Source organism: Planococcus citri, chromosome 3 (genome assembly GCF_950023065.1).
Source record: "Planococcus citri chromosome 3, ihPlaCitr1.1, whole genome shotgun sequence".
Classification (NCBI taxonomy): domain Eukaryota; kingdom Metazoa; phylum Arthropoda; class Insecta; order Hemiptera; family Pseudococcidae; genus Planococcus; species Planococcus citri.
This window is the reverse complement of record NC_088679.1, coordinates 51,205,922-51,227,803: the sequence shown is the minus strand read 5'-3', so window position 1 is coordinate 51,227,803 and position 21,882 is coordinate 51,205,922. Positions and strand designations below refer to the sequence as shown.

At 31.8% G+C, this 21,882-nt stretch overlaps 5 protein-coding genes across 7 annotated transcripts; 2 read left to right on the top strand and 3 right to left on the bottom strand.

Moving 5' to 3' along the window:
• Window positions 1–3,186: 3,186 nt before the first annotated feature.
• On the bottom strand, window positions 3,187–8,503 carry LOC135839948 (uncharacterized). Of its 3 annotated transcripts, XM_065356230.1 has the most exons (9): window positions 8,390–8,470; window positions 6,781–6,915; window positions 5,784–5,906; window positions 5,498–5,699; window positions 5,328–5,401; window positions 4,667–4,765; window positions 3,801–3,916; window positions 3,635–3,707; window positions 3,187–3,548 (listed from the first exon to the last, which is right to left on the bottom strand). In XM_065356230.1, the coding sequence occupies exons 2-9, from the start codon at window positions 6,898–6,900 to the stop codon at window positions 3,336–3,338; spliced, it is 1,020 nt and encodes a 339-aa protein (XP_065212302.1). In that variant the 5' UTR covers window positions 6,901–6,915; window positions 8,390–8,470; the 3' UTR covers window positions 3,187–3,335. The 3 variants fall into 3 exon arrangements, with proteins under 3 accessions (XP_065212302.1, XP_065212301.1, XP_065212303.1); XM_065356229.1 differs by having other exon boundaries at window positions 3,635–3,916; XM_065356231.1 differs by lacking the exon at window positions 6,781–6,915 and having other exon boundaries at window positions 3,635–3,916; window positions 8,390–8,503.
• Window positions 8,504–8,666: 163 nt separating this feature from the next.
• On the top strand, window positions 8,667–12,744 carry LOC135839944 (uncharacterized). The gene is made up of 11 exons (XM_065356223.1): window positions 8,667–8,969; window positions 9,062–9,106; window positions 9,189–9,284; window positions 9,383–9,478; window positions 9,570–9,677; window positions 9,765–9,857; window positions 10,228–10,281; window positions 10,392–10,499; window positions 10,666–10,755; window positions 11,599–11,796; window positions 11,870–12,744. The coding sequence occupies exons 1-11, from the start codon at window positions 8,921–8,923 to the stop codon at window positions 12,655–12,657; spliced, it is 1,725 nt and encodes a 574-aa protein (XP_065212295.1). The 5' UTR covers window positions 8,667–8,920; the 3' UTR covers window positions 12,658–12,744.
• Window positions 12,745–12,981: 237 nt separating this feature from the next.
• LOC135839947 (uncharacterized) lies at window positions 12,982–16,126 on the top strand. Its single transcript, XM_065356226.1, has 12 exons — window positions 12,982–13,470; window positions 13,672–13,710; window positions 14,087–14,116; window positions 14,209–14,313; window positions 14,398–14,469; window positions 14,549–14,665; window positions 14,760–14,891; window positions 14,989–15,030; window positions 15,174–15,275; window positions 15,388–15,486; window positions 15,592–15,738; window positions 15,888–16,126. The coding sequence occupies exons 1-12, from the start codon at window positions 13,425–13,427 to the stop codon at window positions 16,124–16,126; spliced, it is 1,170 nt and encodes a 389-aa protein (XP_065212298.1). The 5' UTR covers window positions 12,982–13,424.
• Window positions 14,810–19,174, bottom strand: LOC135839946 (serpin B13-like). Its single transcript, XM_065356225.1, has 7 exons — window positions 18,983–19,174; window positions 18,271–18,416; window positions 17,962–18,147; window positions 17,696–17,849; window positions 17,225–17,442; window positions 16,776–17,106; window positions 14,810–16,661 (listed from the first exon to the last, which is right to left on the bottom strand). Exons 1-7 carry the CDS (start codon window positions 18,996–18,998, stop codon window positions 16,504–16,506), a joined length of 1,209 nt encoding a protein of 402 aa, XP_065212297.1. The 5' UTR covers window positions 18,999–19,174; the 3' UTR covers window positions 14,810–16,503.
• A 98-nt stretch (window positions 19,175–19,272) lies between these two features.
• Vps16B (Vacuolar protein sorting 16B) lies at window positions 19,273–21,858 on the bottom strand. Its single transcript, XM_065356224.1, has 12 exons — window positions 21,529–21,858; window positions 21,332–21,398; window positions 21,182–21,265; window positions 21,023–21,111; window positions 20,789–20,938; window positions 20,587–20,723; window positions 20,480–20,507; window positions 20,271–20,397; window positions 19,935–20,191; window positions 19,686–19,859; window positions 19,504–19,608; window positions 19,273–19,420 (listed from the first exon to the last, which is right to left on the bottom strand). The coding sequence occupies exons 1-12, from the start codon at window positions 21,598–21,600 to the stop codon at window positions 19,406–19,408; spliced, it is 1,305 nt and encodes a 434-aa protein (XP_065212296.1). The 5' UTR covers window positions 21,601–21,858; the 3' UTR covers window positions 19,273–19,405.
• Window positions 21,859–21,882: the final 24 nt, after the last annotated feature.

Sequence of the window (21,882 nt, the reverse complement as noted above, 5' to 3'; positions counted from 1 at the left end):
CTATTTGTTGGACAGTTTCAGAAAAAAAAACTTTTATGTAGGTATACGAAAAAAATTATAGTTTTCATAAACTCGATGCATATTTCAAAGAAATTAATTCTGATTACGTGGCCTTAAAAAACATGGTTAAAAATCCGGAAATAATATTTAATTAAAAGAAGAGGCATAGATTGCTATTGATTTTTCAAACCATGAAAAAATACGTACTTGAGTGAGTGTATAAGTGTTTTTTTAAATTTATGATCAAATTTATTGATGTACCTACCTATCTAATCAGTAGGATGTTCCATCCATAAAAATTGATTGTTCTTTTACTGTTAACTCTATCACACCTCACTTGATAAATAGATACACAACTTACTCATTAGAAATGGATTACTTAGGTAGGTACTCTTGAATTTCCTCTTAACTCTTAAGCGAACAGCTATAGGTAGATTGAATCGTATTTACTTAATAGACCCAATAATGAAAGTCTCAATCAACTTTTCGACAGAGATTTAACATTTCCCGTTCAATTTTTTTATACTTTCTAAAATATGCTGCTACAAGTATCTGCAATTAATATTCATTTCTGTACTTTGAAAAAATTTCGGGGAAGTTGAATTCATAGTTATTCTTTAATATACAATTTTCCATATGATAATGCGAAGATGGGTACAAAAAAACCTCATCGTATCGAAAATTAAAACGTTTCTGGATATTACAAAATGGACAATGGACATGATAAGTTATAACTTATAAACTACCTATATTACGTACCTATAGGTACATTCTTCCTCGAAATCTCCATGATTAATTAAATATAGGTACCTGCCATCGACTTTATAATGAATTTATGACCATTAGACAAGTTCATCTTTTTCCTAAATACAAGATGTTGTTACTTGTTAAGTAAGTAATGACACCAGTAATTTTTTTATGCCTAAAAAATCACGAGTTGATTTAAGAAATATGCGACTTGTAACGTATCTTTTCAATTTCTTGTTTCAAGTAAGTTTTTAAGAGATTCGTATTCAGATTTACTTGAAAATTTATTCATAGAAAACCATCCGTCACTATATTATGATACACACACCAAAAAAAAAGGAGACAAGTTTCATATACAAGGTGTTCCGGTACAGAAAAAAGTCTTTTTTCACTAGTAATATACGAGTAGGTACCCATACCTTTGATGACGCTTTTTCATGTGAGCGAAATTCAGCCCCCACAAATCGGAGAGTAGGCAAACATGCATCTATGTGCCCAGGATGGATTGTTTACTTATGTGACTGATGAAAGGGAGTTATTCTCTGCCGGGACACCCTGTATACTTAGGGTGCAGAAGTGACAAGGAAAGAATTCACTAAAAATATATTCAGGCATCCATAGGAATTTGGCAATCGATTGCATAATAGATGTGAGATGTGCTTCTAGTAATGTCTTAATAATTATTTGAAAATTTTCAAAAATCAACCGCACATTAAACAAATCCAACTTCATTAAATAGAAAAATTAATCTCAAGGTGCTTACTCGTCAGGCTCTTACCTATCTAAGATGCAAGTTTAACGAAAATAATGTTGCAGGTATGTGTAGTGTGTTGATGAATTTTACAAGAGTAGGCGGCCGGTACTTACTACTTACAGTTGTTAAAGGTAGGTACAGGGTGACCCAGAAGAACCTTTCAAACTTTGGTAACCACTTATTAGTGTTCAGAAGGGGTTAGGGGAATGGTGAATGTAGTTCCAGGTAGCCAACGGATGCCGAATTATGTCGCAGTGTGTTTTTTTCGTCATGGAGAAGTGGTCGTCTCCGCAGCGCGCTTTTATTGTAAAAGCATTTTACAAAAATAATGACTCCTATGTTAAAGCAATTCGCGCGTTTCGGAAACAATTTAATTTCCATGGAAAAAGTGCTGTACCAACACGACCTACAGTGAAATTATGGGTCAAGAACTTCGAAGAAACCTCTCAAGCTGGAAAAAAAAAGCAAAAAGGGCGAAAGCGATCGGTACGAACAGCAGAAACAGTCGAACGAGTAAGGCATTCTGTACAGATTAGTCCCACCCAATCTTATCGAAAACGAGCCGCACATTTGGGAATTCAACGATCTTCTATGCAGCGAATTCTATCAAAAGACCTTAATTTTCATCCATATAAAATTTTAATTACGCAGAAGTTGGAAGAAACTGATTATGCCGCCAGAAAATCATTTGCTGCGGATATGCTAGAGAGGATTGATTCTGGTGAGGTTCCCTTGAATTCTTTACTCGTTACAGACGAAGCACATTTTTACATTAATGGAGATGTAAACAAGCAGAACATGCAGTACTGGTCTGATGACAACCCGATGATCCTACAAGAGAAACCCCTTCACTCCGCCAAGTTGACGGTGTGGATGGGCGTGGCTCAGTACGGCATAGTGGGACCTTATGTTTTCAATGGAACAGTGAACGGAGACCGATATCGCGCGATGTTATCCGAGTTTCTCATTCCCCAACTAAAGCAAAAACGAAAATATTCGGCCACCTGGTTCCAACAAGACGGCGCAGCGTGTCATTCAGCTAATGAAACAATTACATTGCTTCGTAAACATTTCCATAACCGACTAATCTCACGCAATACCAAAATTCCCTGGCCGCCACGCTCGCCAGATTTATCCGCTTGTGATTACTTTTTATGGGGTTATCTCAAATCCAAAGTCTATTCCAACAAACCGCGGACCCTAACTGACCTCCAGAACAATATTATCCATGAATGCAGCCTTATAAATCAAGGAATGTTGGCAAATGTGTTCAATAATTTTAGAAAACGTCTGGAGGAATGTGTGGAGAATGATGGAAAACATCTCAATGGCATTATTTTTAAAACATGACTTGAAAAGTTAAATCAAATATAAGGTATGTAACTGGCATGTTTCTACTTTATTTCTGTTTTTGAATCATTTCAGTAGATGTTTTTCTCTTTGAATAATGAACAAAACAAGTTTGAAAGGTTCTTCTGGGTCACCCTGTATTTATCTATCTACACAATTAGGTGCACATAAAAGTGCTTACTATTTTATAATAAGAAACGAGTCTCCAAAATGAGCAATCATTATTGAAGCAAACAGCTTTTCATCTCTCTATATTACACGTATGAGAATTCGGTAGCTACATATATAGTAGATTTAGGTATTTGAGCGGAAAGTTGAGTAATTTAAGAAAACAGTTCAACGAGTTTCAATTTATTGTGAAACGCGATCATTAAAAAATTATTAGTAAATTTTAAAGTTAGTTTCAATTATATTATGCAACTGTTTCGATAAATACGTATTAAATTATTTTTATATAGGTAGGTACTTCGGGGATAAAAAAAATTCAATTTTCGGATTTCTCTGATTCTTGATCGTGTTCTTCGTCTTCGTGGCCCATTCCTTCTTTTTTTATTAAAATAGGCAATTGATACAAAATATATTCTAAATTTTCTTTAACTTTTACAGGTTTTGGTGCTCCGTGTCCCGGACGACCCCAAAACGTATCCCAGTTTTCGAAATGTTTCCTAGCTGTCATTTGGTCCTCTTCTTTTTCTTCCTGCAGAATAGATTTGACTTACTTAATCGATCTTAAAATAAACATCATTTTTTGTGAAAACTCAATAAGTCAGTCTCAGTACTCACCTGTTTATGATGTTCTCGAGCAGTGATTTGTTGTTCGAGCGCCTCGCTGTATTCTTTATCGGTAATTGATATGCTACAAGGGGAATAATTTTTTTTTAATGTAGATTTTTCATTACATAAGGTATCCAATGGTGAAATATTTTGAATTTGAATTTTTATTTCATACTTTGGTTTGATATCCATGATTCCTGTAACGTCGCTTGTTCCGAGAGGATACCGTTTTGCTTTTCGACGTCGAATCGCTAACAGTGGTTCTAATTCTATACCACCGGTAATTTGTTCCTTAAAATAATAAACGATTTAATGAAAAGAAAAGTTCTGTTCTAATGTTTAAAAGTTATAAAATTGTTAAATTGTCATCAATACATAATTATTCCTGTTAAAATAAATAGTCATCCCGTTGTTTTTTTTTTAGGTAGGTACTTACCTACACTTAGCTACCTACTGATAAATTTGAACGAAGCAGTGACTGAACTACATATGTGAACTTCCCCTACTCTTCCTCAGCCATCGTGTAAGAAAATACAAATACGAGCATCCTCTTCAAAATATAATATTGCTCATTTCTATTTGCTTGGTCAAAAGTTTCATCTTGAAAATAATTGTACCTTCTGTACATTTGTGAAGTTGAAAATTTTTCTGGGATACCCCTCTCCCTGAAGTGTTGAAAAATGTAAAAAATTCACAATTGTTCTCATCGTTTCCATCTTTTTCGAGCTTATGATCACTTGATTTTTCTTGGCATTTTTATGCTCTGTATTTTGAGCACTTTAAAAAAAGATTGAAAAGCGAAAAATATGTTTTCTCCGATTTTTTGCATTTAAGAAAAAAATTCAAATTTTTTGCTCATAATTTTTATAAAACAATTTTCAGTTTTTTTCTTTCAAATTTTCTGTTTTTAAACTTTTTTTTTGAAATTTATGGTCAATGCCTTCTTTGGAAGAATACAACCATGTTTCTGCCTTCTGTGTCAAGCACCGTATAGTTACAATTCTCAAAATTTTTAGGAGGAATTAATTCATCCCAACTTACTAGTCTAATCGCTTCATCAATGTGCGGAAATTTTTCGTAAAGATCTTTATTATCTTGAGGATGTGACCCCAATCTTCGGAAAGTGTTGGCGTCAGAGCCCTATTAAATAATAAAAATGTCCATGATGTTTAAATTATATTATTTTAATTATTGAATGATATTTGTTTCAAATTACTACAAAAGAAGCTGGCTGCATGAGGACTAAATGTGATGTTCAGTGAAAGACCAAGGCTACATTCGTGTTCAGCATCCTTGAAAATAAACTAATGGATGTACCCCACCACCCCACTAGGACCATTATTCAAATTCAAATTTTTATAGTTTTATCGAAAAATTAAGAGAAAAAAATTATATTTGTATTCAAAACTTTCAGAAACATGTCAATCGGTGGGGGATTTGCATTTTTTTTAGTTTTTATTTTTTTTTAGAGAGTTCTTATCTTGAAAATTATTAGAAAATAGTTCCAAAAAGAAATTGAAGGTTTCAAATACCTACCAACCTAGACTTTAAATCTCAAATATTCTTCAATGTACATTATCTTGTTTGAAATGTCAATCTTATTTTTCATTGATTTGAATTTTGGGACTTTTTTCGCTAATTTGTCTTGAATTTTTAAACAGAGGTAACTAATAATTAAAATTTTATACATAAAAAAACTCACCATTTGATGGTCTTTAATGTCATCGTGACATGCTGTCTCTCTTTCTATAACTTTCTTCTCCTTGACTAATTGATCTGTTGAGATTAAGTTACTTGATAATATAGGTAGCTTTTAATCAGTTAAGTATCCACTGTTTTGATAATTATTTATAGATCAATCATTTTTTTTACCCAATTCTTCTTTGTACGCTTTCTGATCAGCTACTGGAACCCTGTACCTCAAATCAATATCCACCATTTTCCTAACAGGTCCGTGCCATTGAAATCTCAACTGAGGATCTTCCACTCTGGCATTTTTCAATTTACCGGATTTAGTTCTAACAGGTGCCCCACCCCCTGGCCTGCCCATCATTGTTGCATCGTTTCCAACTGCCTGCATTACATAAAACACGAATAAGAATAACGTATAATTTCTACAAATTCATTAGTTGAAGGAAAAAATCGAACTTTTGTTTACTTTTAATACGACAGGAGGTAAAACATCCATGAATATTTTACGTTTTCTCAAAGTGTCTTCGTTTGGCGCCCCGTGGCCTGGTTTACCCCATGGATTGTAGTCGTCGATGTGTAAGTCTTTCATCTACGGTAAAATAAAAAATTGAAAAAATGTATCTAATACCTATTCAATTTTATTAACACGTTTCAGAAATGCAACAGGGAATGGTACGAAAGCCGAAACGTTTATTTAAACGATGCACTTCTCAAACAAAAATATATGTAGGTACCTATTCGTTTTGGTTGTTGGGTTAGTGGCATCATTTATTAACGTTGTATAAAAATTCGTTTTCTTATAATACTGCGCGAATTTATTGATTGGAAAAATTCAATACATGAAAGCTATTCTTACGTAGGTATTCTTTAAAGAGCAATTTATCATCCATTTCTAATAATAATGTGCAGTTCCGTTAGGTAATAAAGACCGCTCCCCGGAAACCATTGAATTAAGGTTGGACATCACTCCTTCGTCTATGTGTCATTGTGATGAAGCATTGATTTTATTTTCTAACCCATTTGATTTTTCTATTAACCTATATACTTTTACTAATGTACTTATTTTGTTTTTTAGAGTCGAGTGTTCCCTATCAATGGAAAAAATATTACCAAGAATTTGCCAACGTAATAAAATCAAGGGTACCTAGGTAGGTATGCGAATAATATCAACATGAATTAAAAAATTGTTTGAGTACAGTTGACAATTCGAAAAATAATTTCTTAGGTAATCAATGCGTAAAAAAATTATTCTTTAAATGACAAATATGTTGACCAAGTACAAGTACCTACCTATACAAATGTTAATAATAGCTACCTATCTATCTCTCTACATAATTTTTGGACTATCGCGCATGATTCATTTACCCAAAAAATATTAATTAACCTTATGTATTTTTCTCAATTATTTTTAATTTTTTGTCTGTAAAATTCTTCGATTTTATAAATGCTTGTTTTATAATAACCTTTTTTTGTTCTCGAAATTTTGCTTCAATTTCTTCTTGCTTGCTTTTATTCAACATATCAAAACCCTCGATACTTCTTACATCTGTGATCTCAGAATCTTGATCTGTTGTTTCACTCATTTTATGATCTACCTGCTGAGCATATCATCAGCTATAGTATTCGTCTACCTATTCATATTTTCTACTGTACAAATATCACGAGTGCTGGCTAAGTGACTACTTTGAAACTTTGTAATTGATACGGAAGAAAATCTATTCGATGGAAAATTAGATTGGAAGGGGGAGGACATCGTCAACAGAACATCTCAATTTTTTGACTAAAATATGATTTTCCCCAAATCAAAATATTTTTCAATTTTTGAGATTTCTTTATTTTGAGGTCATTTTATTCAACTAGATGAAAAAGGAGAGTTGTATGTTCATATCCTTTTTTGTGTTTGTTTCAATCTTAAGTGACAGGTACACTAACTTATGTAATAAAACAATAAATTTCAAACATTTTGAACTCGAATGCTTTCAAACGGTAGAAGGAATTTCTACAAAGTCATTTTTGCTATTTTACTTAAATTTATTTTAGGTTTGAATGAGACGATAGGTAAGTAAGTATGATTGGTCGATATGGTGTTCTCAATAACCCAATAACATTTTTGGAACTGCTGCCGCCACTTTTCAAATTTAAAATCAAAAGTCCGTAAAAATTACTGCTTGAATCAAGTAGGTATAGGTACGTAGATAACGAAAAATGTTTCAAGTCAATGGACTCATTTTTTTTAGCCCTTTTAAAAGTCTTCTGATTTTTGAAAGTTTTCTGAAATCAATTTTGGAGCCTTTTCATTGATTAAAATTGATACTTTTCTTGCGGCCAATTCCGTTTGAGAGGTCTTTTGAGTTCAGTGTTCATCTCCTTAAACAAATTGGAGATATAAGTGATAATTATTTAAAAAATTATATCACGTGGGGAAGAGAGGGGGTAGAAATTCAATTTTTTTGCTGATCCATAAATTGAAATGTGGACATGATTCAAGGGAATTCCTAAAAGTTTTTTAACGTTCTTAAATTGAGAAAGAGTGATGGAAAATGAAAATATCTGCTGTCCTATCATTCACACGTTCTCGAATTTTCAATTTTGATTTGAGTTCGGAGATTCTCCCTTTTTTCACGACATTTTAGATTAGCTTCTTGTTTTAATAAAAAGTTCAGATGAATACAAAATTGTAATTAAATTTTTACAGAGGTACCCACTCAGGATACTCTCCAAATCAATAAGTTTTGATAATATTTTAAATTGAAATGGAAAAATAAGAAAGAAGTAGGTATACTAGGTGCTTACATGTAGATCAAGTGCCATTTCTACTCACCAATAATTTTCCATTTATTTCAAATTATGATTATTAGGTACTTACTTACCTACCAAATTTTAAAAATTCATTCGCTACTACATAAATGCCACCAAACACCTATTCGAATATATTACCTATATTTAATGGATAAGAAATCAGGAATGAAACACGTGCATACCGAATCGCCAAATTAATAATTCACTCAAGAAAAAAAAATCAAAACACATCTTCAAATGCAATTAAATCCGTTAAATTAAAAGCCAACTTACCTTTTAACGCACGATGAAATTTTAATCAAATATCAAGCAACATACAGGTATCCTTAAGTAGACCAGTTCAGTGGTACCAGTCAATTGGAGGATCCGATACTAAGTGTAGACACTTCACAGGGTATAATGCTCTATTAACACATACCTATGTACATCAAATCTGATACACATACACACATTGTATTATTCAAATTAAATGACCTACTTCCGAAGTGCATTATAAGTAGGATCATTTAAGGCGCCTAACTTAATGACTCTAAAAGGCCACGGTCGTACTTACCCACCGCAGACAAAATTTTCAATAAAGAATAAAAATTTACCGTTGCCAAATTTCATCGAATATTTTTGTGACACACGTAGATACGAGTATCATAATTCATAACGGTGTTGTTTTTTCTTCTTTCGTGTATTACTTCATTCAGCTATATAAATGAAATTTTGAATTGAATTTTGAAACGTCATCAGTGCCATGACTTATTGTGCTGAAGGAGGTTCGTAGTGCGTTTTAGATCAATTTTATAATTCTTGACAATGACTGAAAAAATAATATGGATCGTGTTTACGCTTCATTTAATTCCAAGTAATACATATTCCAGAAAATTAAAAATTAGTAGCATTTAAATTTTTTCATTCTATTTGCTGAAATGCATAAGTAATGGAATTAAATTTCAGATTTATCAGAATGCACGAAATTATCAGGAATGTTGTCGGACAGAAGTAAGCTATAATTATTCATCAATTATATACCCACTTACCTACGTTTCAAACTGAAGAAATAATCACGGAAAAATATATTCAGGGATGAATTTGAATGTCTTGAAAACGTTCGATAGGTTTTTCTACCTTCGATATAACGATGCATTTTTTATTCGTAATACGGAAAAAACGATAACTGGTGAGGATCCTCTATTTTGCAATAGATACATCTTAAAAATCAACAATGAGAACCGAGAGTTGGATTACCTACTTTTTAAATAATTTTACTATTCACAGATGAATACCTCATGTCCCTGTATACGGAAGAATTCGAAATGACTGATTCGTTGAAGAAAGACCTTCGTATGCATGCCATTTACTTGGAAAACACTGGTAATGTCAAGTATATATTTACCTACTTATTAAGGATAATTTTTCGTGTCGCGTCGATCTATTTTAATATTTAAAAAAATTACTGTTGTAGCGTGGTATACGACAAGTATCACTGAATTATTCTCAATTCTATACACCAAGTACTTGGCAGCAAATCACATCATTTCTTTGGCAAATTGTCGCATATATTACACTTACGGTTAGTTTTTCTTTTCTATTCAAAAGTATCTATATTTCATCGATCAAGAATGGTATATTTTATTCTTCGAATTTGGAATTTATTTAGGAGATGCTAATGTTGAAAGAGCAACAAGGTGTAAAAAAATTGCCAAATATCTGCACGCATTTGTGGAGATTGCTCTCGGAAAATACATAACACGTGAGTGCTCATATTATTATACTTGTACCTGTATCTATTACTTACTTACCTACATAAAATATGAAACGTGATATACCTGTGATCATTGCTGAGTAAGCAATATTATGGAGGTCCATTTCCCCAAGTCGACCATTTTCAGGTAGAGGGGTGAAAGTGGTGTCAATCGTTTGTGCTCTTTTGTGCACGTGTTCATTTTTTTGTGCTCTCCTCCTTCTCTCCATGTATGAAAAACTTTCAGAGCAGAAACGAAGCACAAACGATTGACACCGCTTTCATTCCTCTACCTGAAAATGGTCCATTTGAGGAAATAGACCAATATTATGGGCAAGATTGAACCGTACCTATCTTAACTCTAAAAATGTGTTTCCAGGGACGGAAGAGTTTTTAAGTAACGTTTTAGCAGTCAGAGATAAAAATGAAAATCGTGAGTTTTTTTTTTATGAATAGGAAAATTAACGTGATCGATCACTGACGTATGTGATACATATGACTATTAATTTCATACTACATAAATATTTAAAATTCATATCGTAGCTCGACCATACGAAAATTTATTTTACGGATTTTATCAATACTTCACCCACGTTACAAGTGTAATGGTAGAAGAAAATTACCGACCTGAGATTCCGGATAATAAAGATGGTTGGTGAATTCCTTATTAATTACTTGTAGGTACCTATCTAAAGCATGAGCTAGAGTTTCCGTTGATGAAATGAATCATTTCCAAACTATGTTTCGGGGCTAAAATGAATAAATCACTCATCTAAAATGTTTATTTTTTGAAATTCATATTTTGTATTGTTTTCAGAACTTTTGAAGATTTTATTGCTCCGAGAAACAAAATTTGAGCAAACTACACGACTGACGTTCAAATATTTTTTCAGAAATGTTTTCTTTGGTTTGTATATATGTACATAGCCAAATTTATTCTATTGATGCTTGACTTGAGTTTATACTCTGATTAGCAGGTTTCAAAAAATGTATTTTTTGCTTTATAAACGTATGCTGGTCGAAAACATAGGTACTCGAAGTATCTGCGTAGAAATCATACAAAATTTAGCTGATAAACTTGTTGAACAAGGCAAGAATAAGCCAAACCACGATTTTTAGCTAGGTACCTACTAAAACTCATTTTCACGTCTTCTGGAAAAATTTAAAAATTTTGAAAAAATTGAAAAGTCGACACGCTAGGTGAGGCTCCAGAATTCCAGAAAATGGTAGAATTCAATTGATGAGGAAGAGGGAGTGTCAACATGAGCTTCAGAACTGATATTCATCATTCATACTCATATTATTGATTTTTTTTAAAAAATAAGACATGAATTTTAGACGATTGCCACTTTTGGATTTTCAAAAATTCGTCAAAAATCGAAAAATCAGCGTCTCTATAAAATAAATAATTTAAAATTTTCTCAGCAAATATTTTTCCAAGTTTTAATATTCTCAGAGAAGTAAAAAATCTAAATTTTTTACTTATTCTTTTCACACATCACTCGCCAACTTTTTATGACCATTTGAGAATTTCCAGAAAAACATTTCATCTAGGTACCTATGAGAAATTCGGGTAGTAAATTTTTCAAAAAAAAAAAGGACATTATAAATGGATACAAAAAGGCTTGATGCATAAGTATAATTTTTTTCTTTGTAAATGAGCAGTATATTCATAAGATTTATTATCAATCGTGTTATTTTCGTATAGTTATAATTTCAAAGCTAAAATATATCTATTTTGAAACGTTAGATACACCCCTGAAAGATTTCAACTCGTTGTTGAAAAAAGCGGAAGAAGAAAAAATGGTGTTGAATAGTAAGAAATTTACGAACATTCGTAACGAAACCATAAAGTTTTGGGGAATAGTCGATAATTTGATCCAGAAAATAGAAGAAGGAGATCTTATCGCTCCAACATTAATTGACAAAGAAAGAGAATACAGTATAGGTAAGCATAACTCATTAGCTGACAGTGGCACAAAATGAGTTAAACTCATTTTCAATGATTTTTCTGCCTATAGAATCGGATGAAGATGATTCTTCCGAACCAAACAAACGAGTGGCAGCAAAAAGTAACGTCGCTGAAATGATTCGAAAACTCGAAATAAGAAAATTGGCAGTTCGCGGTGTCAAACTCTCTGGATTAAAGAAAGAAGCTGAAAACGAAGTACTATTCCAGTTCTTTATCGAAGCTGTTTACAAGGCTTACGAACCAGTTGGTCAGAAGCTGAAATTTGTATCAGTGGAAGCTGAAAAACTTAGCAATTTAGAAATCCATTTGAAAAGTTATACTTCTATGGGTGAAGTAATAAGCCCTCAAGAGTTTTCTTACGAAGTCCAAGATATTATGTCTTCTGCCGAAGTTTACAACAGCGCTGCTGACAAGAGTTTCAATTCGATGTCTGCTGAATCGTACAAGACTGTCGTTTCAACAGCGGTGTCTTCTATTAGCAAACAAGAAATGGACGCCAGCAGGGTTAAACAAGTGGCTGAAATCAGGCGTTTGATTGCTGAAAAAACTTCAGCGGCGGCTGCCGGAGGTCGATCTTCCAACATGAATTATTCAAAACCCGGCGATCTTTCTCATTTGGCTCGTTATATGGCATCTTCCAATCAAGCTAATAATTCGAGAATGATTGCTGAGAAATCCATGAGATCATCGGAGGGCGGTGATTCCGATTATGGCGATGTCAGTCAGAATTTATCGAGATCTAGTGCGATGCGAGATAATTCCAAAGTTTATTATAAAAATAATATTCCAAAGAGAAATCGTGTTACCTTTTCCAGTAGTCAAGCGATTGCAGCATAGTTTAGCTAATTACGATTATTAAATTTCAAATTTTCGCCAGTTCGAAGAAGTATCTACCTACAAGCAAATATATTTTTTCAAAATGTTCCTCTTGAGGATGTTTTCTTATCTTCTGTCGTAAAAATGACCTGAAGAATAACTTTGAAACAAGGCTGGAAAAAAAGAGGGACAGGGGCTCGTGATATTATGATCAAACTTCAATCACTTTTATTTCTAAGCCCGCTGAATAAACTTGTACTGATCTATTTCAAACTGCCTGCCAGTCACAAATTCAATCTCAGAAGAAAATCATCATATACCTACTTGAAACAAATAAAACAGACAAATTCTAATTGCAGCTTTGAAAATGAACGAATCTTCGTTTTTTGAAATTGAAATATCATTTAGATACCTAGTAGATATCTATGCCTATACCTACCTACACTTACGTTGGCATCGAGCTGTGTCATAAAGCAATTCAGGTAAGCAAATTATTATCATGAAAATATGTACAAGGAACTATGGTACCTACGTAAGAAGTCGAACCATCTGTGGAAACATGAATCACTACGACTTAGTAGTTGATGTCATAGTTATTCCATAAGAAATCAATTTTAAAACGATTCTACGAGTAAGATATGTAGAATTTGATTTTTTTAAAACACCTGTATCAACAAAAATATGATTTTTTCGAACCTACCTATGCGTAGAATATTGGAATTTTATGTATCGGAGTCATTCTCTGATAGGTCTTGCGTTTCAAAACGACGTTGAAATTGACGTGAAAAATGATTTCGCACGCTAAAGTTTTTGTTTTTTCCACAATAGCTATAGGTAAGTCGTTTGATTTATATTTTTTGATGCAAATTCATATTTATTTTTTTGTAAATACATTATATAGTATATTTACTTTTTTACACGTATCTATTTACTTCATATACTTACTTACACACGGTTTCAACTTGAATTATTAAATTTAAACATTCTAAATAGGTACCTACTTATCACATAATTTTGTATTTTAAAATGTTTCAGGTTTTGTTTTGATGTTTTGTAAAGCCAACATACTTATAAGTAAGTACCTACCTAATGAAAAAAGAACCCATCAAAATACACGTACCTAGGTATTATCTTTGAAGAAATTTTAAATCACAATTTTAATATTCTTCAGGTTAATACTTTACATTCTTCGCTTCTTTCTTTTCTTTTCACTTAATACCTCAGGAGTTTTCAAAAATTATCTTCCAGCAATTTGAAACAAAATATTCATCTGTCTTGTCGATGTATTTTACCTAATGGGTGTCCATAATAATATAAAATCTAAAAATACGAGCAATTCTTTTAAAAGCGAAATACGGCGCATAAATATGCAATACATTCTACATATCTGTGTACTTTTTTATTTTTCTTCTCCGGAATAATTTTTTTCACATAATTTGTTCATTTAAAGGCAGCGAAACATCAGCAGAAGAAAAATACCGTAAGTACCAATAAAAAGTGTTCTATCATATTGAGAAAAACCGGTGACAACATTTTTCAAAAAATATGTACTTAAATGACATCCATGAATAGGTATGGATTGGATGGTATTCCAGCACGTAGACAGATTTCATAGTTTTTACAGAAGGACGGAAGCCTGGGAAACGTTCGAAGAAATGAATGAACATGTGAACAGTGGTAAGTTCAGGACATCCTCCCTTTCATGACAATAAAATAGAGGCACATATGCATATTTTATTCTGTTTCTGTATTGCGAATTAGATTTCGATTTCTTCAACACCGATGACAACGTCAAAGAATTGAGACATTACATGAATTTTATTGCAACTAGCGGTGAGTATAGGTAAATTTCAATTTTTCGTTCAACTTTCCTTTCAAATAATTGATAAAAAATCGTCGATTTTCTTTTCAGGAGTTCTTTTGAATAATAATTTATCAGTATCGTATTCTATATTATACACGAAATACGTAGCAACGTTTTATGCTATAAATTTGCTCAATATTTATAAAATGAAGAGGAAAGAATTCGGTAAGACGTTACTAAATTTTTTACTCGAACACGAAATTTTTTTTCTGTATGTAATGCCTACATTATCGAAATTTGATTTTTTGCTCGAATATAGAATCCTGGAATACTGACAAGTCGGTAAATAAAATATTAAAAAAACATGAGAAACAACACCTCAACGTATATTTGAAAATTGGCCAGTATTTAGCATGGTATGCTCACATAGGAAATGATTTTCTACAAAAAAGTAATACCTAATTTTGCAATCTTTAAAAGAGTTGAATGAAAGTTATAGTTACGATTAAAATATTGAAATCGGTATTTAATTTTGCTATTAATTTCAGTAATACACGATACTTTGTCGGAAAAACCTAATCAGTGTGGAGGTGAGTAGGTATCTTTTTGTTTAATGATGAAGTTTAAAAAAAAAAAAAATCAGGTGGTTAGGACCTACATAGATGTAAAAGAATCTAAGTAAGCGCATTACAATTATGTATGATAATAAAAATATTATTGTTTGTGTTTATAGTGGAGGAGTACACCCAGTTTAAGGACTCATATAATCGGTTTTACAATAAAATCAACGAAACAATTTTCAAAACGATGAAATCTTATATTGACGACGAAAAATGTAAATCCACTTCAATATTTTTACCTTCAGTTACCTACTTCCTTCATAAGCAATTAATCAAAATCTGTCCAATTCATTTATATCAACTATGCTGTGATCTTTATTTTTTCAGCTCCAGACATTGATTTGAATACTGTTTGGAAAAATATATACAAAGAATCTGCTGAAGATATCCAAATAATCAATCGATATTTTACCGCGGTATTATTCGGTAATGTTGAAAAATTATTTTGGCATATCTACTGAAATGAAAAAGCATCAGCATCAGCGTAATTTTATCTCGACGGTACTCATCTCTCTATTTTTCATTTTAAAGGAAATTCACAAAATAAAATCACAGAAAAAGACTTTTTGGAAACTGTACAAAAGGAATCTTTCATGGCTAAATTTGTCAGCGATTTATCGATCATGAAAGGACGCGATATCGAAGAAACTTATGCCAATTTTGATAATGATGATAGAAGTTAGTTGATCAAATAATTATATTCCTTTGTTCGAATCTCAGCTTAATTACACCTGTTGTGTAATTAAGTGGCCTCTCTTCAATTTCGAACATACATATGTAGGTGGGTAGACAGAGTTTAAACCTTAATTATAATTTGATTTTTACAGAAGAGAGTTATGAAACTAATGTAATCAATGTGATGATGGTGATAGAAAGGAATGAGATGATAAAATCAATGAAAAAGGATTTTGACGAGCAAATGATTCTCAATCAAAAACCTGGTCAATATGTTGTATTAGAGCCATTGCCTCTAGAAGAAGTGTACACTTGTCTACGATTTAAACATAAACAACCCGAAAAATTATTATCGCCGAAGAAAGAAGATTCTGCAACAAGCAGTACCTAAATATTTTATCAAGATGACTTTTAAGACCCTTTTTGGAATAAGCGTAGAGGTGGCGAAGCATAAGGTACTCGTATCTACAATTAAAATAACTTTTAAACAAAAAATCTTCCACTCTTCTCAGTGTACAAAAAGACAAAAATAAGCATCCTTAATGTAGGTACTTACTCAAGTAGGTACCTACTTATAATAAATATTTAAATTTTAAATGAAACAATGATAATTTGACTTGTTATTATGAATATAGAAAAATAAAAAAATAAAATAGATATGTATGTAGGTACCTAACTATCTAAGCATACATTCAACAATTATATGAATTTTGGTATTCTATTTTTCCATTTAAAAATCTACATTTAACTTGAAGCTCTGAAAAATCATCAATTTGGTAAAAGTTTAGGTTGAGTTATGTGACCTGTCAATAATATTAGACCGGATTCTCGGTGTATAAGGAAAAACATAAATGGCTTATTGAACACAATTTTAGTTTTTGCTTCTCTCTTCTTTCTAGCTTGAATATCACTTGAATTCTTACCATCTGTAAAAACAAAATTGAAACAACAAAATCATTAATTAAAATTAATTTTAAAAAATGAATTGGTGAATAAAAAATAACTTATAATGTTATTACCAATAATTGAATAAAATTTACCATATTTCGTTATAAAAGATCCGATAGAATTCAATGCAGTGAAACTAGTTGAAAAAAAGGCGTTCTGTTTGATTGATTGTATAAAAACATCTCTTTTTTTCTTGTCGTTGAGATTTGAACTGAAAGCAGAGACAACTCCCAAAGATTTAAGCATCGAAGTAAATTCCAGATTATTCGATACAGTCGACAATTGAGGAATTAATATTTGAGTTTCTTGTTGCGGTAATGAATCCAATACTTCGAAAAAATTTTCTTGAAATAATTTCGTTTGAAGATCATTCAATCCGTCGATCTTATCGGGCATTAGTACCAGTAAACTGACTTTTGTATTCTAAAACATGCAATATATCATGAAGAATTAGTTAGAGCAGGTTATTGAATCAAGTACATAGGTATATGTAGTACTATGCAGTAGCAGTATATGCATAAATTTAGTAGGCACTGCATACCTCGAACAATAATTCAGCTCCATTTGACTCTAACTTAGGCAAATATCCAGCTTTGAAATAGCCAATGAGTGGTATCATAGGAACGTTGATTGTTTTATTCATGTGACTGTAGAATGGTTCCGAAGATGAATATGATAAATAGGTAAAAACTACTAGCTTTTGATAATCTCGCCAATGACTCATTATACCGGTATCAGTTCTCAGTTCCAGAATTTGAGCTAGATATTATAAAATAGAAACAATTAAAAATTTAATAAATTAATATGCACGAGTAGGTAATTCGGTAGGTAGGTAGGTAGGTAGGTAGGTAGGTAGGTAGGTATATAAAAAATAATTTTGAACTTTAAGCTGTACATATTTTTTTTCGAAATTAAAATAAACTATTCTCATGGTCATTTTTATTCACAATCATCTTTACTTTTTTCGAAAATATTTCATTAGATACCTAACTTATACTTTAAACTTTGATACCTGTGGTGAAGTTTCTTGTCAATGAACTGTTATTAGTCACATCCACTAAGTATGTATTGGACAGTTGTTCGATGAAAGGCGTCGGAAACATTTTTGAACTAGTTAAGAAAGCTTTATTATAGGAACCAGCTAGTTCATCATTCGACGTGGCCTGCTGTGGACAAAAATGCAAGTTGGAAATAAGAAATAGGTTCTCAAATTTGAAGTAAAATAAGTAGGTAGGTAGGTAGTTACTTATAAGATAGGTACGCATTGATATAGCTTACTTTGAAATCATGAAGTATTGTTTTGAAACCAGTTCTTAATTGTTGTCTGGCTGGTTTCGACTGTAGTTTGAATAATTTAATAATTTCATTAAATGATTCCCCATGCACGCAGTCCATAGTTATTGCGAGACTGGTAGATAATCCGAATGGAGCCATTACTAAATTCGTATAATTTGCGGAAAATGTCTGCATTTTTAGAATTGAAATATTAATTAAAATTCATCGAATTTGACTGATTAAAATAGGCACTGAAATGATTTTGAAAAGATAGAGAAGTCTGAATACATATGTAATACACTTTTTTTTTACCTGAAATAAAGGAGGAACCAAACTATTCGTAAATCGTACAACTGCTGCGATATTCTCATCTCCGGGGACGGTTACGGAACCGGTGTAAGTAACATGTAATAATAAAAATATTACGACAGTTAGGAATCCTCTGGATCTATGCCGCGCTAAATTTGAAACATTTCTGGATAAAAGACATATAATCTCAAACATATCCATACCTACTCAATAATCAAGTATAAGTAAGATTTTATTTCAGGTAGGTACATCTTTTCATATGATTTCAAAAATTGCCAACATTTTTATTATGATCAGATGTCACGAAACATAACATACCGATTCACATGCATTTATGCAAAACTTTCACTTTGAGTCATTTAATAAGCAAACAAACGAAAATCACGAACTTCTCTTGGACAGAATACAACTAATACAATGATTACAAAATCGCAACGTAACGAGAAACCGGATTTAAACATTCAAAATTCGAAAAAATGTCCGTGTGGATTAGTTATTGTAAAATTATCGCAGCTTTTGAAAAAAAATAAGGAATACCAACGAACATGATATTTTGACTTGATTTTAAAAGTCGTTAAATCCATAATTTTTATATCGGTAGGCAGTGCCTACAGAAGCTAAAATAAGATTTAGTGATTATTTTTAAAATTGATTTTATTGCGAATAAATATTTTCAATTTCATTTTAAAAAATCAAAAAAATTGATCATTTTTACCTGAATTTAACTCCATCTCAAGCGCGCATAAATACAAAACACGTTTAAGTTATGAATGAGAAGAAGTCATAACTTCACTGCTTCCCACACCGATTGACGACTCGTTGACCAGTTTATTATTACAACATCGTAAATGTTTGGTGGTAAGTAATTGGATTACTTTCCATATCAGGCATGTATTACGTATTTTAACGAATTATTAAACTGTATTTCGTACAGTTCATGTCTTTGAAATCATGTCATATGAAATCATCACTTCGGTTGGTGTTAAATTTGCCTATTTAAAGATTTGTTCTTATTTCATTGAAAATTTTTATTTGTATTTAAAATACAGAAAATGAAAAATAACTGAAATTAAAAAACGGGCTGTAGAAAAATATCTAGGTAGTTATTTATAATTTATCGAAAAAAAACCACTTGAAATTACCATCTGGAGCCCTGAAAAGAAGTGATGATTTCCATTAATTCGAGTAGACAAACACTTATTCGTAATTAAAAATATGATTATTATATTTATTTACCATAGTTCCTAAAATATTTTCTCCAAACATGTATTCTGCTGTATTAGAATCTAATGCACTCATATACTGCAATAAACCTCCTTTATCTTTTTTCTTTCCATACGCCTACAAATGAATATTATTTCAATGTAGAAAACTCATTTCATTACAAAGATAAAAAACTATTCGTAGATTAATTTTACCTCAATAACGACTGTATGCATACTCAGTCTACGAGCAACTTCGATTCTTTTATCGACATCCAATACTAACAAAACATTACTCAGCAACGAATCAGGAGCTCCGGATTTTTGTAATTCATAAAGTAATTTATCTATGGGTAAATTCGTGCTTAGTTTTTTTCCTCCAACCCAATTCTGAAAATTGTAAAATTAATATTAATGGTAATAATATCAAGAGAAGAACATTAGACTAGTAGTACGTTAACATACTTTTGAAACAAGTAACTGCTCAATAGGTTCCCACTGTTTCAGTTCGGCATTCGCACGTATGATGGCCATTAGAGCTAATTTTTTCGGTACTCCTAAATTTTTAGATAAATAATTTTGTTGAGATTCTGTCTTACTGCTGTCATCTCCAAAAAGCGGAATGGATAATTTACGAACACAGCTAAATTTTAAAGATTGTACGGGAGATTCTCCTATAATACTTTGGTCGCCAGTGGTTTTACTAGCCGATATTTGCCATTCTACAATGATTTCATAATTATAAAACGGAATTTTTTGTAGCAATTTCTGTTAAAACTGATGAAATTTCCAACTACATACCCACTAAATTAATATAATCTTCAATTATTCTTTGGTCCCACGGTTCCAAGGACGGATTTTTAAGCAATAAACGCAATCGTTGTTGTAACCGATGCGGATTCTGACTAGCAACCACAAGATACTTCATCTGTAGGTATTTCACAACATAAGATATTTAAATTTTCTGCGTTGTCAATTAAACATTAAAGAGATGTGTGATGAATAGCTACCATGGCTTCTTTCGAGTTTCCCATCACTCTGGAAAAAATATTATAAAAATATGAAATCTATGTACTGTGGATATATGTACATTAGGTACTATACTATATACACTTACTCCAAAATATCACTAAGTTCTTGCATTTGTCTACGTGTGTACAAATAATGAATAAAATGTGATGCAGCAACTGGGTAATCAATTAATAACTGATGAAATAAACTGCTTTTCAACGTTTTTGATAAGTACACAGTGACCTTAAATTGAAACGCTCATTAATAAAATTCGAAAAAAAAATTATTTTCAAAACGTATACACTTACGGCTAAAATTGCATCGCCATCCGCAGATTCTACGGCACATTTCAACAGATTCTTTTTACTCACGAGCGAACGATATAATTCCAATGAATACGGCTGTTCCAGCAGAATTTTCTTCACCGTATCTTGTACTTTCGGAACGGTCCATCTTTCCTAAAGATGAGTTTTCGGTCATCATAATATAGACGCAGAAGATTATTTTATAACTACGTATAAAACTGTGTAATGCAAGCAAACCTTTAGTTTTCTCCTTAATAAGACAACTTCTTCATCTATCGGTACATGGTGAAATGAAAGTTCATTTTTTTCAGAATTGGCTTCTAAAACTGAATTCAAAACAATGAAAAGAATTCCATAGCTGATGATGCATGGTTTAAAATTCGTAGTTGAACTTACTACAATTTATACAATGTTCCGATAAGTAGTTGGAAATGGATTCAACTTTTAAGCTTTGTGAACCAGATGAATAGTAGGTTGATTCTGAAAAAAATTGAAGTTGGCAATTTGAAGAACTTGAGTGTTAGAAAATAAGAATAATTGTATTACCTTGAATGCTTTTTGAATAACCAGATGTATCGATAACATCTTCTAATAGTAAATCTCCACCCTTACTCTGAAATCATGAAAATTTGTTAAACATTTCGTCGTGATGAATGAATGAGATATTTTATGTCATAAAATTGATGGTGTACTGTTCATTATATACATTTTTAAAATGAAAAGCATCATAGAATTATACTTACATCCTCAAGCTCGAAATCGAATTTAGATGATACCGATTCATTCCAATACGCATCATTTTCTGATGAATTCATTTTCACTGAGCATCACTACAATTTGTTGTATTGTGGTCTATTTACGAAAATAACTTTTTGAATCAATTCTGTTCGGATAGGATGTACTCAACAGGAATGTTCGGATCTCGCTTCTCGGTGTCGGTTTCAATAATTTTCAACAGAGCCTTTTCTAATTCTGTATTGTTTGAGTTTGATAACGGTTTATAGGTACAGTTGATAACAAACAGCTGACTCGTGTGTCGTCGAAATCATCGCGTTCCCCCTAGCTTCCTCATCATTGTAATGCAAATTATTTTAAAA